Source organism: Oncorhynchus masou, unplaced genomic scaffold (assembly GCF_036934945.1).
Source record: "Oncorhynchus masou masou isolate Uvic2021 unplaced genomic scaffold, UVic_Omas_1.1 unplaced_scaffold_3645, whole genome shotgun sequence".
NCBI classification, from domain to species: Eukaryota; Metazoa; Chordata; class Actinopteri; order Salmoniformes; family Salmonidae; genus Oncorhynchus; species Oncorhynchus masou.
The window spans coordinates 6,668-33,085 of NW_027010048.1; the positions used below are offsets into that span (position 1 = coordinate 6,668).

Consider the following 26,418-nt stretch of genomic DNA (forward strand, 5'->3'; position numbering starts at 1 on the left):
CACCTTAAAGGGCACTTTGTTTACCTCCAGTTCCACCTTAAAGGGCACTTTGTTTACCTCCAGTTCCACCTTAAAGGGCACTTTGTTTACCTCCAGTTCCACCTTAAAGGGTACGTTATTCACCTCCAGTTCCACCTTAAAGGGTACTTTATTCACCTCCAGTTCCACCTTAAAGGGTACTTTATTTACCTCCAGTTCCACCTTAAAGGGTACTTTATTTACCTCCAGTTCCACCTTAAAGGGCACTTTGTTTACCTCCAGTTCCACCTTAAAGGGTACTTTATTTACCTCCAGTTCCACCTTAAAGGGTACTTTGTTTACCTCCAGTTCCACCTTAAAGGGCACTTTATTTACCTCCAGTTCCACCTTAAAGGGTACTTTGTTCACCTCCAGTTCCACCTTAAAGGGCACTTTATTCACCTCCAGTTCCACTTAAAGGGCACTTTATTCACCTCCAGTTCCACCTTAAAGGGCACTTTGTTTACCTCCAGTTCCACCTTAAAGGGTACTTTGTTTACCTCCAGTTCCACCTTAAAGGGCACTTTGTTTACCTCCAGTTCCCAGTTATGCTCCCAAGTACACTATTCCTTCATGCCTTCTTCAGTACATAAGTCATGCTCCATTCCTTATTTTTACATTTTTTTGTACAATTATTCCTGAAACATAATATAATATACAGTTGTACAGTCGCTCATAATTCAGGAATGTTCTTTTCATGCTCACCCACCTTTAACCCCACTCCACCCCACCTCTACCCTATGGCTGGAGAACCCCCCACCTCTACCCTATGGCTGGAGAACCCCCACCTCTACCCTATGGCTGGAGAACCCCCACCTCTACCCTATGGCTGGAGAACCCCCCACCTCTACCCTATGGCTGGAGAACCCCCCACCTCTACCCTATGGCTGAGAACCCCCCACCTCTACCCTATGGCTGGAGAACCCCCCACCTCTACCCTATGGCTGGAGAACCCCCCCACCTCTACCCTATGGCTGGAGAACCCCCACCTCTACCCTATGGCTGGAGAACCCCCCACCTCTACCCTATGGCTGGAGAACCCCCCACCTCTACCCTATGGCTGGAGAACCCCCACCTCCACCCTATGGCTGGAGAACCCCCCACCTCTACCCTATGGCTGGAGAACCCCCCACCTCTACCCTATGGCTGGAGAACCCCCCACCTCTACCCTATGGCTGGAGAACCCCCCACCTCTACCCTATGGCTGGAGAACCCCCCACCTCTACCCTATGGCTGGAGAACCCCCCACCTCTACCCTATGGCTGGATGAACACCCCGCCCCCCCACCCCCATGTTATCTCCTAGAGAGGAACAAGGCCAGTTTGGGTTCAGGGTGAACCACTCAACAGAGACCGTATGTTACTGTCTCCTAGAGGTGAACAAGGCCAGGCTGGACAAAGGAGGTGGTGTAGGTGCAGTTCTCCTCAGAAAATCATTTGGCACTGTTAACCACAATGTCCTCGTCTCCGAGCTGTCCAACTTCAACATCTCATCAAGTGTTTTAAAATGGATTGAGTTTTGTAAAATCGTATCCGGCTGACCGGATGTAATGTGACCTACCAACACTATGGGAGTAGTACCACAGGGGTCAATCCTGGGCCCTTTGTTATGTAGTCTCTACCAGGCCGTGGATGATAGTTATTTATACACATGGAAGAAATGCTGATGAAGTGGCAAGCAAACTAACGGTATCATTGTCAAAAGTGGCTGAAAGGTTCAACCACTACAGCCTCAATGGGGGAAAATGGTAGCTATGTACTTAAATATCTGGGTGTTATCCTAGACCCTACTTTGACCTGTAAAAACACATCAAATATATACAGAATAGTCTTCGTAAACATGCTCATGACATCAGGAACTCTCTCGACAGAGGCAGCCAAGATTTTTTTTATTTTTTATTTTAATTTTATTTTTTTAACCTTTATTTAACCAGGCAAGTCAGTTAAGAACAAATTCTTATTTTCAATGATGGCCTAAGAATAATGGGTTACCTGCCTGTTCAGGGGCAGAACTACAGATTTGTACCTTGTCAGCTCGGGGGTTTGAACTCGCAACCTTCCGGTTACTAGTCCAACGCTCTAACCACTAGGCTACCCTGCAAAATGGATTCTCATTCAATGTTTTTCTGACACCTGTCCAATTGTATCGACAGCCAATTAAACGCAGTTCAACCCTTCGATCTCTGTGTAAACAAGTACTTAAGATCCTGGACAGGAAGTCACATCATTACTGTCACTGGGATATTCTCACCAAGTACAATCTGTTCAATTTGGACAACGTACTTTTCTCAGATGTCTGTCTAGTTTATAAGATCATCGATAATGTTGCAGCCCCAACTCTGAAAGGTTTTGTCATATTAAAGAACAAAACAGAGGAGTCAGCCGGACTCTCCACAAGCTAGAGGACATTCCTCAACGAACAAACAGTCAGTGTTGTCCACCTCAGGCATCAGGAAATGGAATTCCCTCCTCTCTACCTTTTAATTAAAGCACTAGGGACTTTAAATCCTGCTCCATGGAGGTCAAAGTGTGGATCAGTCCTGCATTTGTTAAACTGCTGTGTATTTAGTAAGGAGTGTGGATGAAAATGAGCTGTGTTTACCTAACTCTGGTGGAAACATATTTCACTGTCTGAAATTGTTTTTTTATTTGCACACGGTCCCTTTAATTAAATTACAGCTTTGAGCCACAAGCAGAAAGTGTCCCTATAGCTTCTAATACAAACAGACATATGTTCTGTGATTGATTTGTATGGATGGGTAAACTGGACAGTATGACATCAGTCACGTTGATTTGCTCATCCTCTACACCTCCGTGACCCTCTGTCTGTTCTTCTCCAGGGTGAAGGAGCAGTTTCCTGGAACAGAGGTGGACATGTTTGCCCATTTCATAGGTGAGTCTCTGAAGAGGACCAAGGTCAGGGACTGTGTGCCGTCTCAGGGGGAGATCGTAGCCTTACTGACCAGGCAGGAAATGACGACTACGGTCTACTGCCACGGAGGAGGATCCTGCAAGATCTCCATCAACTCACACACCACCGCTGGAGAGGTAACTAATGTTGCGTTGCTCTGACATGTCCACATCTACTACTACGGTCTACTGCCATGGAGGAGGATCCTGCAAGATCTCCAACTCACACACCACCTCTGGAGGTAAGGGTTCCCCAGCGAGAAAACCAAAGATAGTCGCTCAGACAGACGAGGGAACAAACCAAAACCAAACAGGTGGGGTTTTAGGAGGGGTTCTGAAAGACACTCATGGGGGGTACACTGAGGTTGACTAGCAACAACAACTGGCACCTAAAGACACCCAACATGAGTGTCCACTACATTTGCCCAAGAACAGGCAAATTAAATTAAAACCCACACCAAACTTAAAGACAGGAAGTAAGCCTAAAAGTGGAGCAAAGCCAATCAGGGAAATCACATTGTCTAGAAACCAAAATAGTGAGAGCCAACTAAAGTTAACCCTCCACATCTATCAAGACAACTGGAGCAGTGGGCCAGACACTCTTAAATAACACCTGGGCCAGCACAGGTGAAACACCTTCCCACTAACGAGATAACAAACCAGCACAGGTGAAACACATACTGACTAACGTGGTGACAGCAATCGGTGCGCCCCACATGCTAACGAGCTACCGTCCAACTCGAAGAATAAATGGAAAGAACAAAGCCTGTAACACCTTCCAACCTTAACATACACAGATTGGACACACCTCACATCATTCAAGGGTTTTTCTTTATTTTTACTACACTGCTCAAAAAAATAAAGGGAACACTAAAATAACACATCCTAGATCTGAATGAATGAAATATTCTTAATAAATACTTTTTTCTTTACATAGTTGAATGTGCTGACAACAAAATCACACAAAAAGTATCAATGGAAATCAAATTTATCAACCCGTGGAGGTCTGGATTTGGAGTCACACTCAAAATTAAAGTGGAAAACCCCACTACAGGCTGATCCAACTTTGACCCCCACCTGTGGACGTCGCGCCCTCATACCACCCTCATGGAGTCTGTTTCTGACCGTTTGAGCAGACACATGCACATTTGTGGCCTGCTGGAGGTCATTTTGCAGGGCTCTGGCAGTGCTCCTCCTGCTCCTCCTTGCACAAAGGCGGAGGTAGCGGTCCTGCTGCTGGGTTGTTGCCCTCCTACGGCCTCCTCCACGTCTCCTGATGTACTGGCCTGTCTCCTGGTAGCGCCTCCATGCTCTGGACACTACACTGACAGACACAGCAAACCTTCTTGCCACAGCTCGCATTAATGCGCCATCCTGGATGAGCTGCACTACCTGAGCCACTTGTGTGGGTTGTAGACTCCGTCTCATGCTACCACTAGAGTGAAAGCACCGCCAGCATTCAAAAGTGACCAAAACATCAGCCAGGAAGCATAGGAACTGAGAAGTGGTCTGTGGTCCCCACCTGCAGAACCACTCCTTTATTGGTTGTGTCTTGCTAAATGCCTATAATTTCCACCTGTTGTCTATCCCATTTGCACAACAGCATGTGAAATGTATTGTCAATCAGTGTTGCTTCCTAAGTGGACAGTTTGATTTCACAGAAGTGTGATTGACTTGGAGTTACATTGTGTTGTTTAAGCGTTCCCTTTATTTTTTTGAGCAGTGTATTTTCTACATATATTGTAGAATAGTAGTGAAGACATAGATCATCGTATGTAGAGGCCTTCACTATTCACTATGTCTCTCTACATATGATGCTCTATGTCCCTCTATGGGGTGTCCTCTACATATGATGATCTATGTCCCTCTATGGGGTGTCCTCTACATATGATGATCTATGTCCCTCTATGGGGTGTCCTCTACATATGATGATCTATGTCCCTCTATGGGGTGTCCTCTACATATGATGATCTGTATCCCTCTACATATGATGATCTATGTCCCTCTATGGGGTGTCCTCTACATATGATGATCTATGTCCCTCTATGGGGTGTCCTCTACATATGATGATCTATGTCCCTCTATGGGGTGTCCTCTACATACGATGATCTATGTCCCTCTATGGGGTGTCCTCTACATATGATGATCTATATCCCTCTATGGGGTGTCCTCTACATACGATGATCTATATCCCTCTATGGGGTGTCCTCTACATATGATGATCTATGTCCCTCTACATATGATGATCTATGTCCCTCTATGGGGTGTCCTCTACATATGATGATCTATGTCCCTCTATGGGGTGTCCTCTACATATGATGATCTATGTCCCTCTATGGGGTGTCCTCTACATATGATGATCTGTGTCCCTCTATGGGGTGTCCTCTACATATGATGATCTGTATCCCTCTATGGGGTGTCCTCTACATATGATGATCTATGTCCCTCTATGGGGTGTCCTCTACATATGATGATCTATGTCCCTCTATGGGGTGTCCTCTACATATGATGATCTATGTCCCTCTATGGGGTGTCCTCTACATACGATGATCTATATCCCTCTACATATGATGATCTATGTCCCTCTATGGGGTGTCCTCTACATATGATGATCTGTATCCCTCTATGGGGTGTCCTCTACATATGATGATCTGTGTCCCTCTATGGGGTGTCCTCTACATATGATGATCTATATCCCTCTATGGGGTGTCCTCTACATATGATGATCTGTATCCCTCTATGGGGTGTCCTCTATATATGATGATCTATGTCCCTCTATGGGGTGTCCTCTACATATGATGATCTATGTCCCTCTATGGGGTGTCCTCTACATATGATGATCTATGTCCCTCTATGGGGTGTCCTCTACATATGATGATCTGTGTCCCTCTATGGGGTGTCCTCTACATATGATGATCTATATCCCTCTACATATGATGATCTATGTCCCTCTATGGGGTGTCCTCTACATATGATGATCTATGTCCCTCTATGGGGTGTCCTCTACATATGATGATCTATATCCCTCTACATACGATGATCTATATCCCTCTATGGGGTGTCCTCTACATATGATGATCTGTATCCCTCTATGGGGTGTCCTCTACATATGATGATCTGTATCCCTCTATGGGGTGTCCTCTACATACGATGATCTATGTCCCTCTATGGGGTGTCCTCTACATATGATGATCTGTATATGGGGTGTCCTCTACATACGATGATCTATGTCCCTCTATGGGGTGTCCTCTACATATGATGATCTATGTCCCTCTATGGGGTGTCCTCTACATATGATGATCTATATCCCTCTACATATGATGATCTATATCCCTCTATGGGGTGTCCTCTACATATGATGATCTATATCCTATGGGGTGTCCTCTACATATGATGATCTATGTCCCTCATATGATGATCTATGGGGGGTGTCCTCTACATACGATGATCTATGTCCCTCTATGGGGTGTCCTCTACATATGATGATCTATGTCCCTCTATGTATGGGGTGTCCTCTACATATGATGATCTATATCCCTCTATGGGGTGTCCTCTACATATGATGATCTATGTCCCTCTATAGGGTGTCCTCTACATATGATGATCTGTGTCCCTCTATGGGGTGTCCTCTACATATGATGATCTATGTCCCTCTATGGGGTGTCCTCTACATATGATGATCTATATCCCTCTACATACGATGATCTATATCCCTCTATGGGGTGTCCTCTACATATGATGATCTGTATCCCTCTATGGGGTGTCCTCTACATACGATGATCTATGTCCCTCTACATATGACGATCTGTATCCCTCTATGGGGTGTCCTCTACATATGATGATCTGTATCCCTCTATGGGGTGTCCTCTACATATGATGATCTATATCCCTCTATGGGGTGTCCTCTACATACGATGATCTATATCCCTCTATGGGGTGTCCTCACATATGATGATCTATGTCCCTCTATGGGGTGTCCTCTACATATGATGATCTATGTCCCACATCTCAACAGTCTCAGGCTTTACATCAACTCACACCCCTGGAGAGGTAAAACCATTATTCATCTGTTTTCCACAGAGTAGCAGCTGTAAAGACAGTCATTTCTGTCTGGGGCAATCCTGCATTGGTACATCCATGTTCTCCAGCCTGTGTTAATGTCCCTCTGTCCTGCCTTTCCCCAGGTGGTGGAGAAGTTGATCCGAGGCCTGGCCATGGAGGACAGTAGAAACATGTTTTCCCTGTTTGAACACAACAACACTACGGACCGGGCTGTGGAGAGCAGAGTCATCGTGGCTGACGTCGCCAAGTTTGAGAGGTGAGAGTTCAGCTGGAGAGAGAGAGATGCACAGAGAATAGCCTGGTCTCTGAACTGTTTGAGAGGTGAGAGTTCAGCTGGAGAGAGAGAGATGCACAGAGAATAGCCTGGTCTCTGAACTGTTTGAGAGGTGAGAGTTCAGCTGGAGAGAGAGAGATGCACATTGAATAGCCTGGTCTCTGAACTGTTTGAGAGGTGAGAGTTCAGCTGGAGAGAGATGCACAGAGAATAGCCTGGTCTCTGATCTGTTTGTGCTTGCTTGTCGATCCCTATGGCCATTGATAGTTTCATTTATTTTTATTTAACCTTTATTTAACTAGGCAAGTCAGTTAAGAACAAATTCTTCATTACAATGATTTTGCCAATAGGCAAACGGCCTCCTGCAATGGGACTGGGGCTGGCATTTAAAGTTGAGGACAAAACACACATCCCGACAAGAGACAACATGACATAAAGAGAGACCTGAAGACAACAACATAGCAAGACAGCAACACAACATGACAACAACATGACATAAAGAGAGACCGAAAGACAACAACATGGCAGCAACACAACATGACATAAAGAGAGACCTAAAGACAACAACATAGCAAGGCAGCAACACAACATGCCATAAAGAGAGACCTAAAGACAACAACATAGCAAGGCAGCAACACAACATGACATAGAGACCGAAAGACAACAACATAGCAAGGCAGCAACACAACATGACATAAAGAGCCCTAAGACAACAACATAGCAAGGCAGCAACACAACATGACATAAAGAGAGACCTAAAGACAACAACATAGCAAGGCAGCAACACAACATGGCAGCAACACAACATGACATGAAGAGAGACCGAAAGACCACAACATAGCAAGGCAGAAACACAACATGACATAAAGAGAGACCTAAAGACCACAACATAGCAAGGCAGCAACACAACTTGACATAAAGAGAGACCTAAAGACAACAACATAGCAAGGCAGAAACACAACATGACATAAAGAGAGACCTAAAGACAACAACATAGCAAGGCAGAAACACAACATGACATAAAGAGAGACCTAAAGACAACAACATAGCAAGGCAGAAACACAACATGACATAAAGAGAGACCTAAAGACAACAACATAGCAAGGCAGCAACACAACATGACAACAACATGGTAGCAGCACAACATGACAACAACATGGTAGCAGCACAACATGACAACAACATGGCAGCAACACAACATGACAACATGACAACAACATGGCAGCAGCACAACATGACAACAACATGGCAGCAGCACAACATGACAACAACATGGCAGCAACACAACATGACAACATGGCAGCAACACAACACAACATGACAACATGGCAGCAACACAACATGGCAGCAACACAACATGACAACAACATGGCAGCAACACATGGCAGCAACATGACATGACATAAAGAGAGACCTAAAGACAACAACATAGCAAGGCAGCAACACAACTTGACAACAACATGGCAGTAACACAACAAGACAACAACATGGCAGTAACACAACAAGACAACAACATGGCAGCAACACAACATGACAACAACATGGCAGCAACACAACATGACAACAACATGGCAGCAACATGGCAGCAACACAACATGGCAGCAACACAACATGGCAGCAACACAACATGGCAGCAACACAACATGACAACAACATGGCAGCAACACAACATGGCAACAACACAAAACATGTTACAAGCATTATTGGGCCCAGACAACAGCACAAAGGGCAAGAAGGTAGAGACAACAATACATCACGCTAAGCAGCCACAACTGTCAGTATGAGTGTCCATGATGGAGTCTTTGAATGAGGAGATGGAGATGAAACTGTCCAGTTTGTGTGTTTGTTGCAGCTCGTTCCAGTCGCTATCTGCAGTGAACTGAAAAGAGGAGCGACCCAGGGATGTTTGTGCTTTGGGGACCTTGAACAGAATGTGACTGGCAGAACGGGTGTTGTATGTGAAGGATGAGGGCTGCAGTAGATATCTCAGACAGGGAGTAGTATAGAGTGCAGTGATGTGTCCTATATGGAGCATTGGTGGCAAATCTGATGGCCGAATGGTAAAGAACATCGAGCAGCTCGAGATCCCCTTTACCTGCCGATCTATAAATTACGTCTTTGTAATCTAGCATGGGTAGGAAGGTCATCTGAATCAGGGTTAGTTTGGCAGCTGAGGTGAAAGAGGAGCGATTACGATAGAGGAAACCAAGTCTAGATTTAACCTTAGCCTGCAGCTTTGATATGTGCTGAGAGAAGGGCAGTGTACCATCTAGCTATACTCCCAAGTACTTGTATGAGGTGACTACCTCAAGCTCTAAACCCTCAGAGGTAGTAATCACACCTGTAAGGAGAGGGACATTCTTCTTACCAAACCACATGACCTTTGTTTAGGAAGTGTTCAGAACAAGGTTAAGGGTGGAGAAAGCTTGTTGAACACTAAGAAAAGTGGGAAAAGTTAGCAAGACAACACAAACTGATCTGGGACCAGTCTACATGACCCACAAACCCCTTTGATATTATTACTATATTTCTGCTAAAACCAGGGTCTGAAATTGGTTTGACTGATTGGTTTGACTGATTGGTTTGGTTGATTGTTTTGGTTTTGATTGACTGATTGGTTTGGTTGATTGACTGATTGGTTTGGTTGATTGACTGATTCATTGATTGATTTCCAGGCTGTCAGGCAGTGAGGAGGTGGAGGAGGAGGGACAGTGGAGGCTCTACTTCAAACTCTACTGTTTCCTGGATGTAGAGAGCATGCCCAAGGAAGGGTGGAGTTCGCTTTCATGTTCGAACAGGTTAGTCACCTCCATTTTGTTTCATTATTAGAAAGCACCTGAGTAGAAAAGTGTATACAGTGTCGTGCTTTAGTCTTTTCAATTGCAATTCATTGACTTGTTGCAAACCTTCTTAGTTTCCATCTTCTTGCAATTTTTCTGTTCTCTTCCTTTTTTTTTTTGGAAGGCTTAAGCAAGCGCCCCGTTCCCATAGAAACCCTTAGCCAGAATAGCTGTATCAATTCACTGACCTTTGTCTCTTTAATGTTGAGATTTCTACATGCTTTACTCAGATACAAGATTCAGTGTTGCAATGTTGTTTTTCTTTACTAAAGGGGCGACTCCTTGTCATATTCTGAGACGCTCAGGGGTTCAAATATGGAGGACGAGGACAGGAGGTTGATAGGCATCAAGTTTTTTTAAAGTAAATGTATTTCAGTAACTCAGAAGAAAACATGAGGAAGAAAGCGGACAAGTTCAAGAAATATATATTTTTAAACAATCTGGGACAAAAGTTGTTGCGAGAAAATGGTGGCAGGGTCGAGGGAACAAGGGAAAACCCTGGGGGAAATGTACAAAAGTACAAACATGGAAAACAGTACTTTAGTAGCTCAGAACGTGAAGTTGATGAGAGTGACATGGAGTTTGAAAGAGTTGAAAATCGAGAGGATGAAGGTTTTAAAAATGGAGGAGCAGATTGGGAACTGCAAGGTGTGGAGAGTGGAATGAAAGGAAAGGATGACGAAGATGATTCTGGCCCAGTGGGATTTTAAGAGAGAATAGATCCTTCTGGCTGATCCATATATGGTGTCAGGTTGGGTGGAGAAGAGATTGTTGAGTCAAAGTAACTTAAAGTGGACTTGTGGTGGGGGTTTTTGTGCGGTTTTTTTCCATCCAGAGGAGCAGTTCTTGCTCTTAAGGACAAGAACTGACTTGCTTTGCTCTCTGGAGTCTTTGGCACTGAGTCTTTACCCAACAAAGTCAAGTTCGGATGTGTCAGTTATCCAGTGAGGAATTTTGTCCCGAACCCATTATGGTGTTTTAGGTGCCAAGCTTATGGTCACATTGCAGCAGTGGGTAAAGGGAGATTTCTAGACGTGAGAAGCAGAAGGGCATGAGACAAAGCAATGTGCAGAAGGTGGAGGCTGCTGAGGGGAGGACGGCAGCTACTCTTCCTGGGGTTTATTATGGATCCCCATTAGTTCCTGTCAAGGCAGCAGCAACTCTTCCTGGGGTTTATTATGGATCCCCATTAGTTCCTGCCAAGGCAGCAGCTACTCTTCCTGGTGTTTATTATGGATCCCCATTAGTTCCTGCCAAGGCAGCAGCTACTCTTTCTGGGGTTTATTATGGATCCCCATTAGTTCCTGCCAAGGCAGCAGCTACTCTTTCTGGGGTTTATTATGGATCCCCATTAGTTCCTGTCAAGGCAGCAGCAACTCTTCCTGGGGTTTATTATGGATCCCCATTAGTTCCTGCCAAGGCAGCAGCTACTCTTCCTGGGGTTTATTATGGATCACCATTAGTTCCTGCCAAGGCAGCAGCTACTCTTCCTGGGGTTTATAATGGATCCCCATTAGTTCCTGCCAAGGCAGCAGCTACTCTTCCTGGGGTTTATTATGGATCCCCGTTAGTTCCTGCCAAGGCAGCAGCTACTCTTCCTGGGGTTTATTATGGATCCCCATTAGTTCCTGCCAAGGCAGCAGCTACTCTTCCTGGGGTTTATTATGGATCCCCAGTAGTTCCTGTCAAGGCAGCAGCTACTCTTCCTGGGGTTTATTATGGATCCCCATTAGATCCTGCCAAGGCAGCAGCTACTCTTCCTGGGGTCCAAACATATTAAAACACTTACATTACATGTATAACAAAATATAAAACAATACCACATATAACATTATTACACGACTACATATCTACAATACATAATGTTTAATTCCACCATACAACAATATCACAATGCCTGCGTATGCATGTGTCTGTACCTTTGTGTGTGTGTGTGTCTCTTCACAGTCCCCGTTGTTCCATAAGGTGTGTTTTTACCTGGGTTTTTTAATCTCATTTGACTACCTACATCAGTTACCTGATGTGGAATAGAGTTCCATGTAGTCATAACTGTATAATGGCTGGAATGCAGTGCAGTTCACTCCATTCCAGACAATTTTAGGAGCCGCCCTCTTCTCAGTAGCCACACCTAATATGTAGTATGGGTGGAAAGAGTAGTGAGTTAACTGTAGGGGTTCCCATGGTGCTGGAGAGCTGTCCGGTGAGAGAGTGGCAGGTGGAGGTTGATTCTGTGTAGCTCAGTTGGTAGAGCATGGTGCCTGCAATGCCAGGGTTGTGGGTTCAATTCCCACTGGCGACCAGAAAGAAAATATATGTACTCATTACTCTTAAGTCGCTCTGGATAAGAGCAGCTGCTGAATGAAATGTCAATTGTGGTGAGCTTTTAATGGGTGTTGGGTTAGTTTTTATAGTGGTGAGGTTTTAATGGGTGTTGGGTTAGTTGGTATAGGAGTGAGGTTTTAATGGGTACAGGGTTAGTTGGTATAGTAGTGAGGTTTTAATGGGTGTAGGGATAGTTGGTATAGTAGTGAGGTTTTCAGTTTCATCAGCAGTGGCTTGTCTTAGAAGACCGGTGAAGAAGCTGGTTGAGGATGTCCAGGGCTGTCGTGGTTACACATGGTCTGCGGTTGAGGATGTCCTGGGTTGGCGTGGTTACACGTGGTCTGCGGTTGAGGATGTCCTGGGTTGGCGTGGTTACACGTGGTCTGCGGTTGAGGATGTCCAGGGCTGTCGTGGTTACACATGGTCTGCGGTTGAGGATGTCCTGGGTTGGCGTGGTTACACGTGGTCTGCGGTTGAGGATGTCCTGGGTTGGCGTGGTTACACGTGGTCTGCGGTTGAGGATGTCCTGGGTTGGCGTGGTTACACGTGGTCTGCGGTTGAGGATGTCCTGGGTTGGCGTGGTTACACGTGGTCTGCGGTTGAGGATGTCCTGGGTTGGCGTGGTTACACATGGTCTGCGGTTGAGGATGTCCTGGGCTGGCGTGGTTACACGTGGTCTGCGGTTGAGGATGTCCTGGGCTGGCGTGGTTACACGTGGTCTGCGGTTGAGGATGTCCTGGGTTGGCGTGGTTACACGTGGTCTGCGGTTGAGGAGGTCCAGGGCTGTCGTGGTTACACGTGGTCTGCGGTTGAGGATGTCCAGGGCTGGCGTGGTTACACGTGGTCTGCGGTTGTGTGTTTAAAATAGCATAAAGACATATTGTTTTACCCTAATTCTGACTAGGACTACACATTTATTGATTATGATTTCATACATTATAATCACTTCCATACAATTATATGTTTCAGGGCAGAATATTCTAATCATTCAATTAACAGACAATTCTCACCTATCAATATGTTTGTCATTTAATGTAATGTAAATATAATGTTCGTGTCATTTAATGTTAATGTAAACATAAATATAATGCTGTCATTTAATCTAATGTTATGTAAACTTAAATAGGATGTTAATGTTTTGGCTCAAATCCCGTTAACGGGATCGAGGATCGAGTTGACAACAGCCAGTGAAAGTGCAGGGCGCCAAATTCAAACATCAGAAATCTCATAATTAACATTCCTCAAGCATACAAGTATTTTACACCATTTTAAAGATACACTTGTTGTTAATCCCACCACAGTGTCCGATTTCAAAAGGCTTTCTGACGAAAGCATACCATGCGAATATGTTAGGTCAGCGCCTAGTCACAGAAACGCACAGCCATTTTTCCAGCTAAGGAGAGGAGTCACAAAAAACAGAAATAGAGATAAAAAGAATCACTAACCTTTGATGATCTTCATCAGATGACACTCATAGGACTTCATGTTACACAATACATGTATGTTTTGTCGATAAAGTTCATATTTATATCCAAAAATCTCAGTTTACATTGGAGCGTTATGTTCAGTAATGTTTTGCTTCCAAAACATCCGGAAATACAGAAATACTCAACATAAATGTTGACGGAAATACAAGGAATTAAAGATATACTTCTCCTTAATGCAACCGCTGTGTCAGATTTCTAAAAAGCACACCATGCAATAATCTGAGTACAGCGCTCAGAGTCCAAAACAAGCCATACAGATACCCGCCATGTTGTGGAGTCAACAGAAGTCAGAAATAGCATTATAAATATTCACTTACCTTTGATGATCTTCATCAGAATGCACTCACAGGAATCCCAGTTCCACAATAAATGTTAGTTTTGTTCGATAAAGTCCATAATTTATGTCCAAATATCTCCTTTTTGTTCGCGCGTTTCAGTCCAGTGATCCAAATGCACAAGGCGCTGGCACTTAGTCCTGCCAAAGTCCAAAAGTTATATTGCAGTTTGTAGAAACATGTCAAACGATGTATATAATCAATCTTTAGGATGTTTTTATCATAAATCTTCAATGTTTCAACCGGACAATTCCTTTGTCTTTAGAAAGGAAAGGAAAAGCAGCTAGCTCTCACGGCGTGCGCATGACTGAGCTCATGGCATTCTGCCAGACACCTCATTGAAACAGCTCTTATTCTCTCCCCCTTCACAGTAGAAGCCTGAAACAAGGTTATAAAGACTGTTGACATCAAGTGGAAGCATTAGGAAGTGCAATATGACCCCATAGACACTGTGTATTGGATAGGCAAAGACTTGAAAACAGACAAACCTCAGATTTCCCACTTCCGGATTTGATTCTTTTCTTAGGTTTTTGCCTGCCATATGAGTTCTGTTATACTCACAGACATCATTCAAATAGTTTTAGAAACTTCAGAGGGTTTCTATCCAAATCCACTAATTATATGCATATTCTAGCTTTTGGGCCCGAGTAGCAGGCAGTTTACTCTGGGCACCTTATTCATCCAAGCTACTCAATACTGTCCCTCAGTCCCAAAGAAGTCAATGTCATTTAATGTAATGGTATGTAAACAAAAATATAATGTTAATGTAAACATGAACATGAGATTTGTCATTTAATGTAAACATAAATATAATGCTGTCTTTTAAAGTAATGTTATGTAAATTAAATATGATGTCATTTAATGTAATGTAAACCTAAATGTTAATGTCATGTCACTGTGTTAACTAACCTCCAGACTAGCTTCAACACCATACAACTCTCCTTCCGTGGCCTCCAACTGATCTTAAATGCAAGTTAAACTTAATGCATGCTCTTCAACCGATCACTGCCCGCACCTGCTCGCCCGTCCAGCATCACTACTCTGACGGTTCTGACTTAGAATACGTGGACAACTACAAATAACAAGGTGTCTGGTTTGACTGTAAACTCTCCTTCCAGACTCATATTAAGCATCTCGAATCCAAAATAAAATCTAGCTTCCTATTTCGCAACAAAGCTTCATTCGCTCATGCTGCTAAACATACCCTCGTAAAACTGACTATCCTACCGATCCTTGACTACCGATCCTTGACACCCCATATACTACCCACCACTGTGACCTGTATGCTCTCGTTGGCTGGTCCTTGCTCCATATTCGTCGCCAAACCCACTGGCTCCAGGTCATCTATAAGTCTTTGCTAGGTAAAGCTCCACCTTAACTCAACTCAACTCAGCTCACTGATCACGATAACAACACCCACCCGTAGCACGCGCTCCAGCAGGTATATTTCACTGGTCATCCCCAAAGCCAGCACCTCTTTTGGCTGGTTTTCCTTCCAGTTCTCTGCTGCCCATGACTGGAAGGAATTGCAAAAATCACTGAAGTTGGAGACTGATATCTCCCTCACTAACTTTAAGCGTCAGCTGTCAGATGAGATGACCGATCACTGCAGCTGTACACAGTCCATCTGTAAATAGCCCATCCAACCAACTACCTACCTCATCCCCATATTCGTTTTTGTTTTTCTGCTCTTTTGTACACCAGTATCTCTACTTGCACATCATCATCTGCTCATCTATCACTCCAGTGTAAATTGCTCAATTGTAATGATTCACCACTATTGGCATATTTATTGCCTGACCTCTCTTATCTTACTTCATTTACACACACTGGATATGGACTTTTCTATTGTGTTATTGACTGTACATTTGTTTACGTGTAACTCTGTGTTGTTGTTTGTGTCGCACCGCTTTGCTTTATCTTGGCCAGGTCACAGTTGTAAATGAGAACGTGTTCTCAACTGGCCTACCTGGTTAAATAAAGGGTTATATATATATATATATATATATATATATATATATATATATATATATATATATATATAAATACCTGGTTAAATAAAGGGTTATATATATAATATAATATATAAATACCTGGTTAAATAAAGGGTTATATATATAATATATAAATACCTGGTTAAATAAAGGGTTAGGGTTATATATATAATATATAAATACCTGGTTAAATAAAGGGTTAGGGTTATATATATATAAATATCTGGTTAAATAAAGGGTTAGGGTTATATATATAAATATAAATACCTGGTTAAATAAAGGTAAAATAAAATGTCTCCTCCAGGCTCATGAGTCTCTGACCAGTGGTCACCTCCCAGCCCCAGAAGACACCCTGCAGCACCTGGCCGCTCTGAGGCTCCAGTTCCTCCACGGAGACAAGGCCCGGGTCAGCTGGTCTCTAGACACGTCTACCCTGTAGGGAGGCTCGCGCACGTATCCTGCACTTCACCAAGGTACTTATATATTTGTCATAAGCCCTCAGGTTTACAGTGCATTCGGAAAGTGTGAATAAGGTATTTCAGTTTTTAATTTTTAATTAATGTGACAAAATGTCTAAACCTGTTTTCACTTTGTCATTATGGGGTATTATGATGTCATTATGGGGTATTGTGTAGATTGATGAGGAAAACACTTAATTTAATGCATTTTAGAATAAGGCTGTAACGTAACACAGTGTGGAAAAAAGTAAAGGTGTCTGAATACTTTCTGAATGCGCTGTATGTATCTCTGATGTATGCATATGTATCTTGTCTTTGCTGGAGACAAATCCCACTGAATTTAAGTAAATTACACTATTCAAATTTACACAAATTTACGTTTGTATTGTATAGATGGACTAGCAATGTGGGGTTGTTTTATATTGTTGGACTAACAAAGTGGGATTATTTTGTATAGGTGGGCTCGGGCGGGGCCTGTGGGCCAAACCCTTGAGCGGAGGCGGACCAGCTTCCTGGACGGGACACTGCGCCGCAGCGGGCTGAAGACGGGCTCCATGAAGAAACAGAAGATGGAGGAGGAACAGGTAGCCTAGCGGTTAGAGGAGGAACAGGTAGCCTAGCGGTTAGAAGAGGAACAGGTAGCCTAGCGGTTAGGCCAGGAACAGGTAGCCTAGCGGTTAGAGGAGGAACAGGTAGCCTAGCGGTTAGAGGAGGAACAGGTAGCCCAGCGGTTAGAGGAGGAACAGGTAGCCTAGCGGTTAGAGGAGGAACAGGTAGCCTAGCGGTTAGAGGAGGAACAGGTAGCCTAGCGGTTAGAGGAGGAACAGGTAGCCTAGCGGTTAGAGGAGGAACAGGTAGCCTAGCGGTTAGAGGAGGAACAGGTAGCCTAGCGGTTAGAGGAGGAACAGGTAGCCTAGCGGTTAGAGGAGGAACAGGTAGCCTAGCGGTTAGAGGAGGAACAGGTAGCCTAGCGGTTAGAGGAGGAACAGGTAGCCTAGCGGTTAGAGGAGGAACAGGTAGCCTAGCGGTTAGAGGAGGAACAGGTAGCCTAGCGGTTAGAGGAGGAACAGGTAGCCTAGCGGTTAGAGGACGAACAGGTAGCCTAGCGGTTAGAGGAGGAACAGGTAGCCTAGCGGTTAGAGGAGGAACAGGTAGCCTAGCGGTTAGAGGAGGAACAGGTAGCCTAGCGGTTAGAGGAGGAACAGGTAGCCTAGCGGTTAGAGGAGGAACAGGTAGCCTAGCGGTTAGAGGAGGAACAGGTAGCCGGTTAGAGGAGCAGGTTAGAGGAGGAACAGGTAGCCTAGCGGTTAGAGGAGGAACAGGTAGCCTAGCGGTTAGAGGAGGAACAGGTAGCCTAGCGGTTAGAGGAGGAACAGGTAGCCTAGCGGTTAGAGGAGGAACAGGTAGCCTAGCGGTTAGAGGAGGAACAGGTAGCCTAGCGGTTAGAGGAGGAACAGGTAGCCTAGCGGTTAGGCCAGGAACAGGTAGCCTAGCGGTTAGAGGAGGAACAGGTAGCCTAGCGGTTAGAGGAGGAACAGGGAGCCTAGCGGTTAGAGGAGGAACAGGGAGCCTAGCGGTTAGAGGAGGAACAGGTAGCCTAGCGGTTAGAGGAGGAACAGGTAGCCTAGCGGTTAGAGGAGGAACAGGTAGCCTAGCGGTTGAGGAAGGTACTAATAAAGTATTGTTCTTGTTCAGATGCTGGAGATGTGGGTGAAGGAGGAGACTTCAGCCACCAGAACCTCCATCGTAGAGAAGTGGTCCAGACTTCAGGGACTGGACCAGCACACTGCCATGCTCAAATACATGAACATCATCAAGGAGTGGCCTGGATATGGGTCCACACTGTTCGACGTAGAGGTAACTACATGACAACACAGACTAGCGTCCTGTCCAGGGGGTGGCCATCAAGCTGCAGAGCCCTGCGGCTGCGGGCGGTGCAGTTGCCGTACCAGGTGGTGATGTAGCCCAACAGGATGCTCTCATATGTGCGGTCTCATCGATGTGGATAGGGGCGTGCTCCTGCTTTTTCCTGAAAGCCACGATCCGTGGGCTTTTGCACAGATGGGGCTCCATCTATGGCGGCACGGTGGTCAAGCCTCTGCACGCTAGTTGTAAATGTGGCTTCCTCTGCCATATGGACATATTGATACACCAAGAGCTTGAGGGGGAGTGTTTATTTTACACACTGAGAGAGGAACTGTTGTCATTCACAATGGATGTAGAAATAATCACAGACTTGGTTGGCTTTCTTTGTAATGAAAAGAAAATGTGTCACCTTGCCGTTGTAACAGACAGAAAACTGAACTTAAGAATACAGGGGAAATTCAAAAACATTCAACAGATGAGTGACCGAATCAGTGGATTCAGAGAAGGAAAGGTAACGGGGAGGTAACGGGGCGAAGGGGAGGTAACGGGGCGAAGGGGAGGTAACGGGGCGAAGGGGGGGGGGGGGGGTAACGGGGCGAAAGGGGGGGGTAACGGGACGAAGGTAACGCGAGTAAGGGAAGGAAACGTAACGCAGGGAAGGGAAGGTAACGTAACAGGGCGAAGGGGAGGTAACGGGGCAAAAGGGGGGGGGGGGGGTAACGGGGCGAAGGTAACGCGAGGAAGGGAAGGTAACGTAACGCGGGGAAGGGAAGGTAACGCGGAGAAGGGAAGGTAACGTAACGCGGAGAAGGGAAGGTAACGTAACGCGGGGAAGGGAAGGTAACGTAACGCGGAGAAGGGAAGGTAACGTAACGCGGGGAAGGGAAGGTAACGTAATGCGGGGAAGGGAAGGTAACGTAATGCGGGGAAGGGAAGGTAACGTAATGCGGGGAAGGGAAGGAAATAGGTTGCTGGTTTCCCCATCGCCGGGCTTTTAAAATGTATTTGATCATACTTGGTATCTGACCTGTCTGTTTATGTCTCGGTCTCTCTCTCTCTCTGTCTCCTCAGTGTAAAGAAGGAGGCTTTCCTCATGACCTGTGGCTGAGTGTGAGTGCAGAGAACGTGTCGGTCTACAAGAGAGGAGAACCCAAACCTCTGGAGACGTTCCCCTACGAACACATCATCTTCTTCGGCGCTCCACAGGCCACTACCTATAAGATCACAGTGGACGACAGAGAGATGTTTTTTGAGACACCTCTGGTACAGTATTATACCATAATACAACATTAGAAATGACCAGTAGTAGCCTGGTCCCAGGTCTGTTTATAACACCAGATTATAAATGACCAGTAGTAGCCTGGTCCCAGGTCTGTTTATAACACCAGATTATAAATGACCAGTAGTAGCCTGGTCCCAGGTCTGTTTATAACACCAGATTATAAATGACCAGTAGTAGCCTGGTCCCAGGTCTGTTTATAACACCAGATTATAAATGACCAGTAGTAGCCTGGTCCCAGGTCTGTTTATAACACCAGATTATAAATGACCAGTAGTAGTCTGGTCCCAGGTCTGTTTATAACACCAGATTATAAATGACCAGTAGTAGCCTGGTCCCAGGTCTGTTTATAACACCAGATTATAAATGACCTGTAGTAGCCTGGTCCCAGGTCTGTTTATAACACCAGATTATAAATGACCAGTAGTAGTCTGGTCCCAGGTCTGTTTATAACACCAGATTATAAATGACCAGTAGTAGTCTGGTCCCAGGTCTGTTTATAACACCAGATTATAAATGACCAGTAGTAGTCTGGTCCCAGGTCTGTTTATAACACCAGATTATAAATGACCAGTAGTAGTCTGGTCCCAGGTCTGTTTATAACACCAGATTATAAATGACCAGTAGTAGCCTGGTCCCAGGTCTGTTTATAACACCAGATTATAAATGACCAGTAGTAGCCTGGTCCCAGGTCTGTTTATAACACCAGATTATAAATGACCAGTAGTAGTCTGGTCCCAGGTCTGTTTATAACACCAGATTATAAATGACCAGTAGTAGCCTGGTCCCAGGCCTGTTTATAACACCAGATTATAAATGACCAGTAGTAGCCTGGTCCCAGGCCTGTTTATAACACCAGATTATAAATGACCAGTAGTAGCCTGGTCCCAGGTCTGTTTATAACACCAGATTATAAATGACCAGTAGTAGTCTGGTCCCAGGCCTGTTTATAACACCAGATTATAAATGACCAGTAGTAGCCTGGTCCCAGGCCTGTTTATAACACCAGATTATAAATGACCAGTAGTAGCCTGGTCCCAGGTCTGTTTATAACACCAGATTATAAATGACCAGTAGTAGCCTGGTCCCAGGTCTGTTTATAACACCAGATTATAAATGACCAGTAGTAGCCTGGTCCCAGGTCTGTTTATAACACCAGATTATAAATTACCAGTAGTAGTCTGGTCCCAGGTCTGTTTATAACACCAGATTATAAATGACCAGTAGTAGCCTGGTCCCAGTTCTGTTTATAACACCAGATTATAAATGACCAGTAGTAGCCTGGTCCCAGGTCTGTTAATAACACCAGATTATAAATGACCAGTAGTAGCCTGGTCCCAGGTCTGTTTATAACACCAGATTATAAATGACCAGTAGTAGCCTGTCCCAGGTCTGTTTATAACACCAGATTATAAATGACCAGTAGTAGTCTGGTCCCAGGTCTGTTTATAACACCAGATTATAAATGACCAGTAGTAGTCTGGTCCCAGGTCTGTTTATAACACCAGATTATAAATGACCAGTAGTAGCCTGGTCCCAGGTCTGTTTATAACACCAGATTATAAATGACCAGTAGTAGTCTGGTCCCAGTTCTGTTTATAACACCAGATTTATAAATGACCAGTAGTAGCCTGGTCCCAGGCCTGTTTATAACACAAGATTATAAATGACCAGTAGTAGCCTGGTCCCAGGTCTGTTTATAACACCAGATTATAAATGACCAGTAGTAGCCTGGTCCCAGGTCTGTTTATAACACCAGATTATAAATGACCAGTAGTAGCCTGGTCCCAGGTCTGTTTATAACACCAGATTATAAATGACCAGTAGTAGTCTGGTCCCAGGTCTGTTTATAACACCAGATTATAAATGACCAGTAGTAGCCTGGTCCCAGGTCTGTTTATAACACCAGATTATAAATGACCAGTAGTAGCCTGGTCCCAGGTCTGTTTATAACACCAGATTATAAATGACCAGTAGTAGCCTGGTCCCAGGTCTGTTTATAACACCAGATTATAAATGACCAGTAGTAGTCTGGTCCCAGGTCTGTTTATAACACCAGATTATAAATGACCAGTAGTAGTCTGGTCCCAGGTCTGTTTATAACACCAGATTATAAATGACCAGTAGTAGCCTGGTCCCAGGTCTGTTTATAACACCAGATTATAAATGACCAGTAGTAGCCTGGTCCCAGGTCTGTTTATAACACCAGATTATAAATGACCAGTAGTAGCCTGGTCCCAGGTCTGTTTATAACACCAGATTATAAATGACCAGTAGTAGCCTGGTCCCAGGTCTGTTTATAACACCAGATTATAAATAACCAGTAGCCTGGTTCCAGGTCTGTTTATAACACCAGATTATAAATGACCAGTAGTAGCCTGGTCCCAGGTCTGTTTATAACACCAGATTATAAATGACCAGTAGTAGCCTGGTCCCAGGTCTGTTTATAACACCAGATTATAAATGACCAGTAGTAGCCTGGTCCCAGGTCTGTTTATAACACCAGATTATAAATAACCAGTAGTAGCCTGGTCCCAGGTCTGTTTATAACACCAGATTATAAATAACCAGTAGTAGCCTGGTCCCAGGTCTGTTTATAACACCAGATTATAAATGACCAGTAGTAGCCTGGTCCCAGGTCTGTTTATAACACCAGATTATAAATGACCAGTAGTAGCCTGGTCCCAGGTCTGTTTATAACACCAGATTATAAATGACCAGTAGTAGCCTGGTCCCAGGTCTGTTTATAACACCAGATTATAAATGACCAGTAGTAGCCTGGTCCAAGGTCTGTTTATAACACCAGATTATAAATGACCAGTAGTAGTCTGGTCCAAGGTCTGTTTTTAACACCAGATTATAAATGACCAGTAGTAGCCTGGTCCCAGGTCTGTTTATAACACCAGATTATAAATGACCAGTAGTAGCCTGGTCCCAGGTCTGTTTATAACACCAGATTATAAATGACCAGTAGTAGCCTGGTCCCAGGTCTGTTTATAACACCAGATTATAAATGACCAGTAGTAGCCTGGTCCCAGGTCTGTTTATAACACCAGATTATAAATGACCAGTAGTAGCCTGGTCCCAGGTCTGTTTATAACACCAGATTATAAATGACCAGTAGTAGCCTGGTCCCAGGTCTGTTTATAACACCAGATTATAAATGACCAGTAGTAGCCTGGTCCCAGGTCTGTTTATAACACCAGATTATAAATGACCAGTAGTAGCCTGGTCCCAGGTCTGTTTATAACACCAGATTATAAATGACCAGTAGTAGTCTGGTCCCAGGTCTGTTTATAACACCAGATTATAAATGACCAGTAGTAGCCTGGTCCCAGGTCTGTTTATAACACCAGATTATAAATGACCAGTAGTAGCCTGGTCCCAGGTCTGTTTATAACACCAGATTATAAATGACCAGTAGTAGCCTGGTCCCAGGTCTGTTTATAACACCAGATTATAAATGACCAGTAGTAGCCTGGTCCCAGGTCTGTTTATAACACCAGATTATAAATGACCAGTAGTAGTCTGGTCCCAGGTCTGTTTATAACACCAGATTATAAATGACCAGTAGTAGCCTGGTCCCAGGTCTGTTTATAACACCAGATTATAAATAACCAGTAGCCTGGTCCCAGGTCTGTTTATAACACCAGATTATAAATGACCAGTAGTAGTCTGGTCCCAGGTCTGTTTATAACACCAGATTATAAATGACCAGTAGTAGCCTGGTCCCAGGTCTGTTTATAACACCAGATTATAAATGACCAGTAGTAGCCTGGTCCCAGGTCTGTTTATAACACCAGATTATAAATGACCAGTAGTAGTCTGGTCCCAGGTCTGTTTATAACACCAGATTATAAATGACCAGTAGTAGCCTGGTCCCAGGTCTGTTTATAACACCAGATTATAAATGACCAGTAGTAGTCTGGTCCCAGGTCTGTTTATAACACCAGATTATAAATGACCAGTAGTAGCCTGGTCCCAGGTCTGTTTATAACACCAGATTATAAATGACCAGTAGTAGCCTGGTCCCAGGTCTGTTTATAACACCAGATTATAAATAACCAGTAGCCTGGTTCCAGGCCTGTTTATGCTCATGCCAACTCCATTAGTGTCAACAGACATGTTTGGCATGACAATGAGTGACAGAGAATTGACATTACAGCACAAACAGACTGGACCCCAGATAAGCCTTTCAAAACGTCAACCAACAAAGCCTTGGCTGTTTAAACAAGTATCTGTTCAGTGTGCATCGTTCATTTGTTTGTTTTCCCTGCTGTTAAAACTCTCATCTGGGGTGTTTCAGGTTGGAGAGATCACTAAGATCATGAAAGCCTACATAAACATGATCGTAAAGAAGAGGTGCAGTGTCAGATCTGGGCCCAGCTACGGAACCAACTGGATCAGGTGAGATGTGGGACAGAACACAGCCCAGTTGGCTTCCTACCGCCCCTGACCAGAAGGCTACAAGGCAGCAGGGTCCATGAAGACCGGACTGTTCTCCTTAACTCAGATGTCTGAATAACTGAAATCGGGCTGCTACTCCAGAACTCGTCCAACTCCGGTGTCCCAACTCCGGTGTCCCTCAGTGTGGTACGCCAAGCCGACATTCTAGAACATTCTAGAACATTCTAGAATGTGTAGCGCTAAAAGGCGGAACTGCGTTCCTCAACCGTTTCCTATTGCTATTCTATAGCTGTCGACAGAGTGGATACCACGTTACCTTCTGCTATTATTTACATCAATTTATCAATAGTATGGACCAATCAGGGTGTCAAATCAAATTTCCTTTTGTATCAAGTTCTACCATTTTCCAATGGATTGAGAGAGAAATGTTTCACTGTCAAGCCTTCCCCTGACTAGCTCCCCTTTCCTTATAAGAATGTTGTCTATTTTTAAATTGGCAAGTGTAATTATTTTTATTATAATAACATATGTAAATGAATGGGCGCCCAACTCTACCGTTATATATTTACAATGAGAAGAAGTTATTTGTCTAAGTAAGGTTGAAAGACTTTCCCCTCAGGTTTTTCTGAGCAATAGGAGTTGAATCCCAAACCAACCACAGACCCAGGGAGTTGAACCTCTTTACATTTGAATGCCTTAAATGGGTTCACTGCTTCCATCCATGTGGTTGTCTACTTTGGACTTTAAGTAATAGTTTTGACTTTCAGGAATGGCATCCCCAAGCCAGGGTTATGTCAGGGCTAATAGCTTGATGGTTATAACCAGTTATAATGCTAGTGGCAGAAGCTGCTATTCTTTAGCCTGGTCCCAGATCTGTTTGTGCTATTGCCTACGCTGATTATGAAGCTTAACATGTTTGAAATGACAATTCCATAAGAAGTTGGCAAAAGAGCAGAAAAGCAGGCTGGTGCCCAAAGCCATTCTACCCAGTGCCCGAGAAGCAGGTGTTTAACTCTGGGGAAATAACACTAGTATTTTATATAACTAGAACAAACCAATATATAATCCATCACTACTATATTCAGGTTATTATTTATTTACTATAAAGGCAGTGGTTTAATATAGAACATTTTGCTTAATTCGAAAGAACATCATTATAGAATTTAGTCTGAGGGATTTGAGGTTTTATTTGTTATTTTGATTTGAAACCAGTTTTGTCCTTCTAACGGAATGTTTTGTGTGACTGAAACTGTTGGAAGAGAGCGTGACGTGTTGGTGAAACGAGCAGGAAGGTTTTTGTTTTTGTGGTTTTTGTGTTACTGAAGTATTGTTGGTCACGAGCGATAGAGCAGGGTTAACCATTTGGCACCCCAACTTTTACGAGCAAATATTATCTTCAAAATGGTTGGACACATGACTGTAAAAAAAAACACCTGCACCTCAGCTCCAAATGATTAACATTTTGGATATCTGTTCTGAAGTATTTCCACGCCTAAGTGACATTGACTGCACAAAACATTAAGAACACCTACTCATATTGCGTTTCACCCTTTTGCCCTCAGAACGGGGCATGGACAATACAAGGTGTCCAAAGTGTTTCACAGGGATGCTGGCCCATGTTGACTCCAACGCTTTCCACCGTTGTGTCACCTGGTCAGTCTATGTCATGGAAAGACCAGGTGTTCATAATGTTTTGTACACTCAGTGTATATATGTGATTGTAAGCAAGGTTTGAAATCATTATGTATTAGTCAAATATTCTATCCTATTTGGGATTATTGCGGTCAATTTGCAGTGTTATGAATGATGTTCCAGCCCCCTGACCAGCCATTCGCTCAAGAAGCAAAATCGTCCCGTGGCTGAATGGAGTTGATGATCCCTGCTATCGTGCGTCGTCGTGGGAGGGGGGTTGGGATATTTATTATGTGTAATTCTCATAGTCAGGAAGAGAGGGTCAGGAGGACTCACCAGCAAACACAGTGAGTCATGTAACAGATGGAGCCATACAGGTGAGAGTAGATGGAGGTAGCCTCCGACACCAGCGAACACAGTGAGTCATGTAACAGATGGAGCCATACAGGTGAGGGTAGATGGAGGCAGCCTCCGACACCAGCGAACACAGTGAGTCATGTAACAGATGGAGCCATACAGGTGAGGGTAGATGGAG

General features: G+C 44.2%; 1 protein-coding gene across 1 annotated transcript; it reads left to right on the top strand.

The window, feature by feature from the left end:
• Nucleotides 1-758: 758 nt before the first annotated feature.
• On the top strand, nucleotides 759-26,418 carry LOC135534605 (unconventional myosin-X-like). The gene is made up of 7 exons (XM_064961542.1): nucleotides 759-1,351; nucleotides 2,858-3,065; nucleotides 7,112-7,245; nucleotides 17,157-17,283; nucleotides 18,395-18,556; nucleotides 19,637-19,828; nucleotides 24,151-26,418. The coding sequence occupies exons 1-7, from the start codon at nucleotides 759-761 to the stop codon at nucleotides 24,253-24,255; spliced, it is 1,521 nt and encodes a 506-aa protein (XP_064817614.1). The 3' UTR covers nucleotides 24,256-26,418.

Excerpts from the sequence above, each read along its gene's own strand:
- LOC135534605 (XM_064961542.1), top strand. The coding sequence starts at position 759 with ATGGCTGGAGAACCCCCCACCTCTACCCTATGGCTGGAGAACCCCCAC. Across the intron at positions 17,284-18,394 it reads AGAAGATGGAGGAGGAACAG|ATGCTGGAGATGTGGGTGAA; the intron begins GTAGCCTAGCGG and ends GTTCTTGTTCAG. Across the intron at positions 18,557-19,636 it reads CCACACTGTTCGACGTAGAG|TGTAAAGAAGGAGGCTTTCC; the intron begins GTAACTACATGA and ends CTGTCTCCTCAG.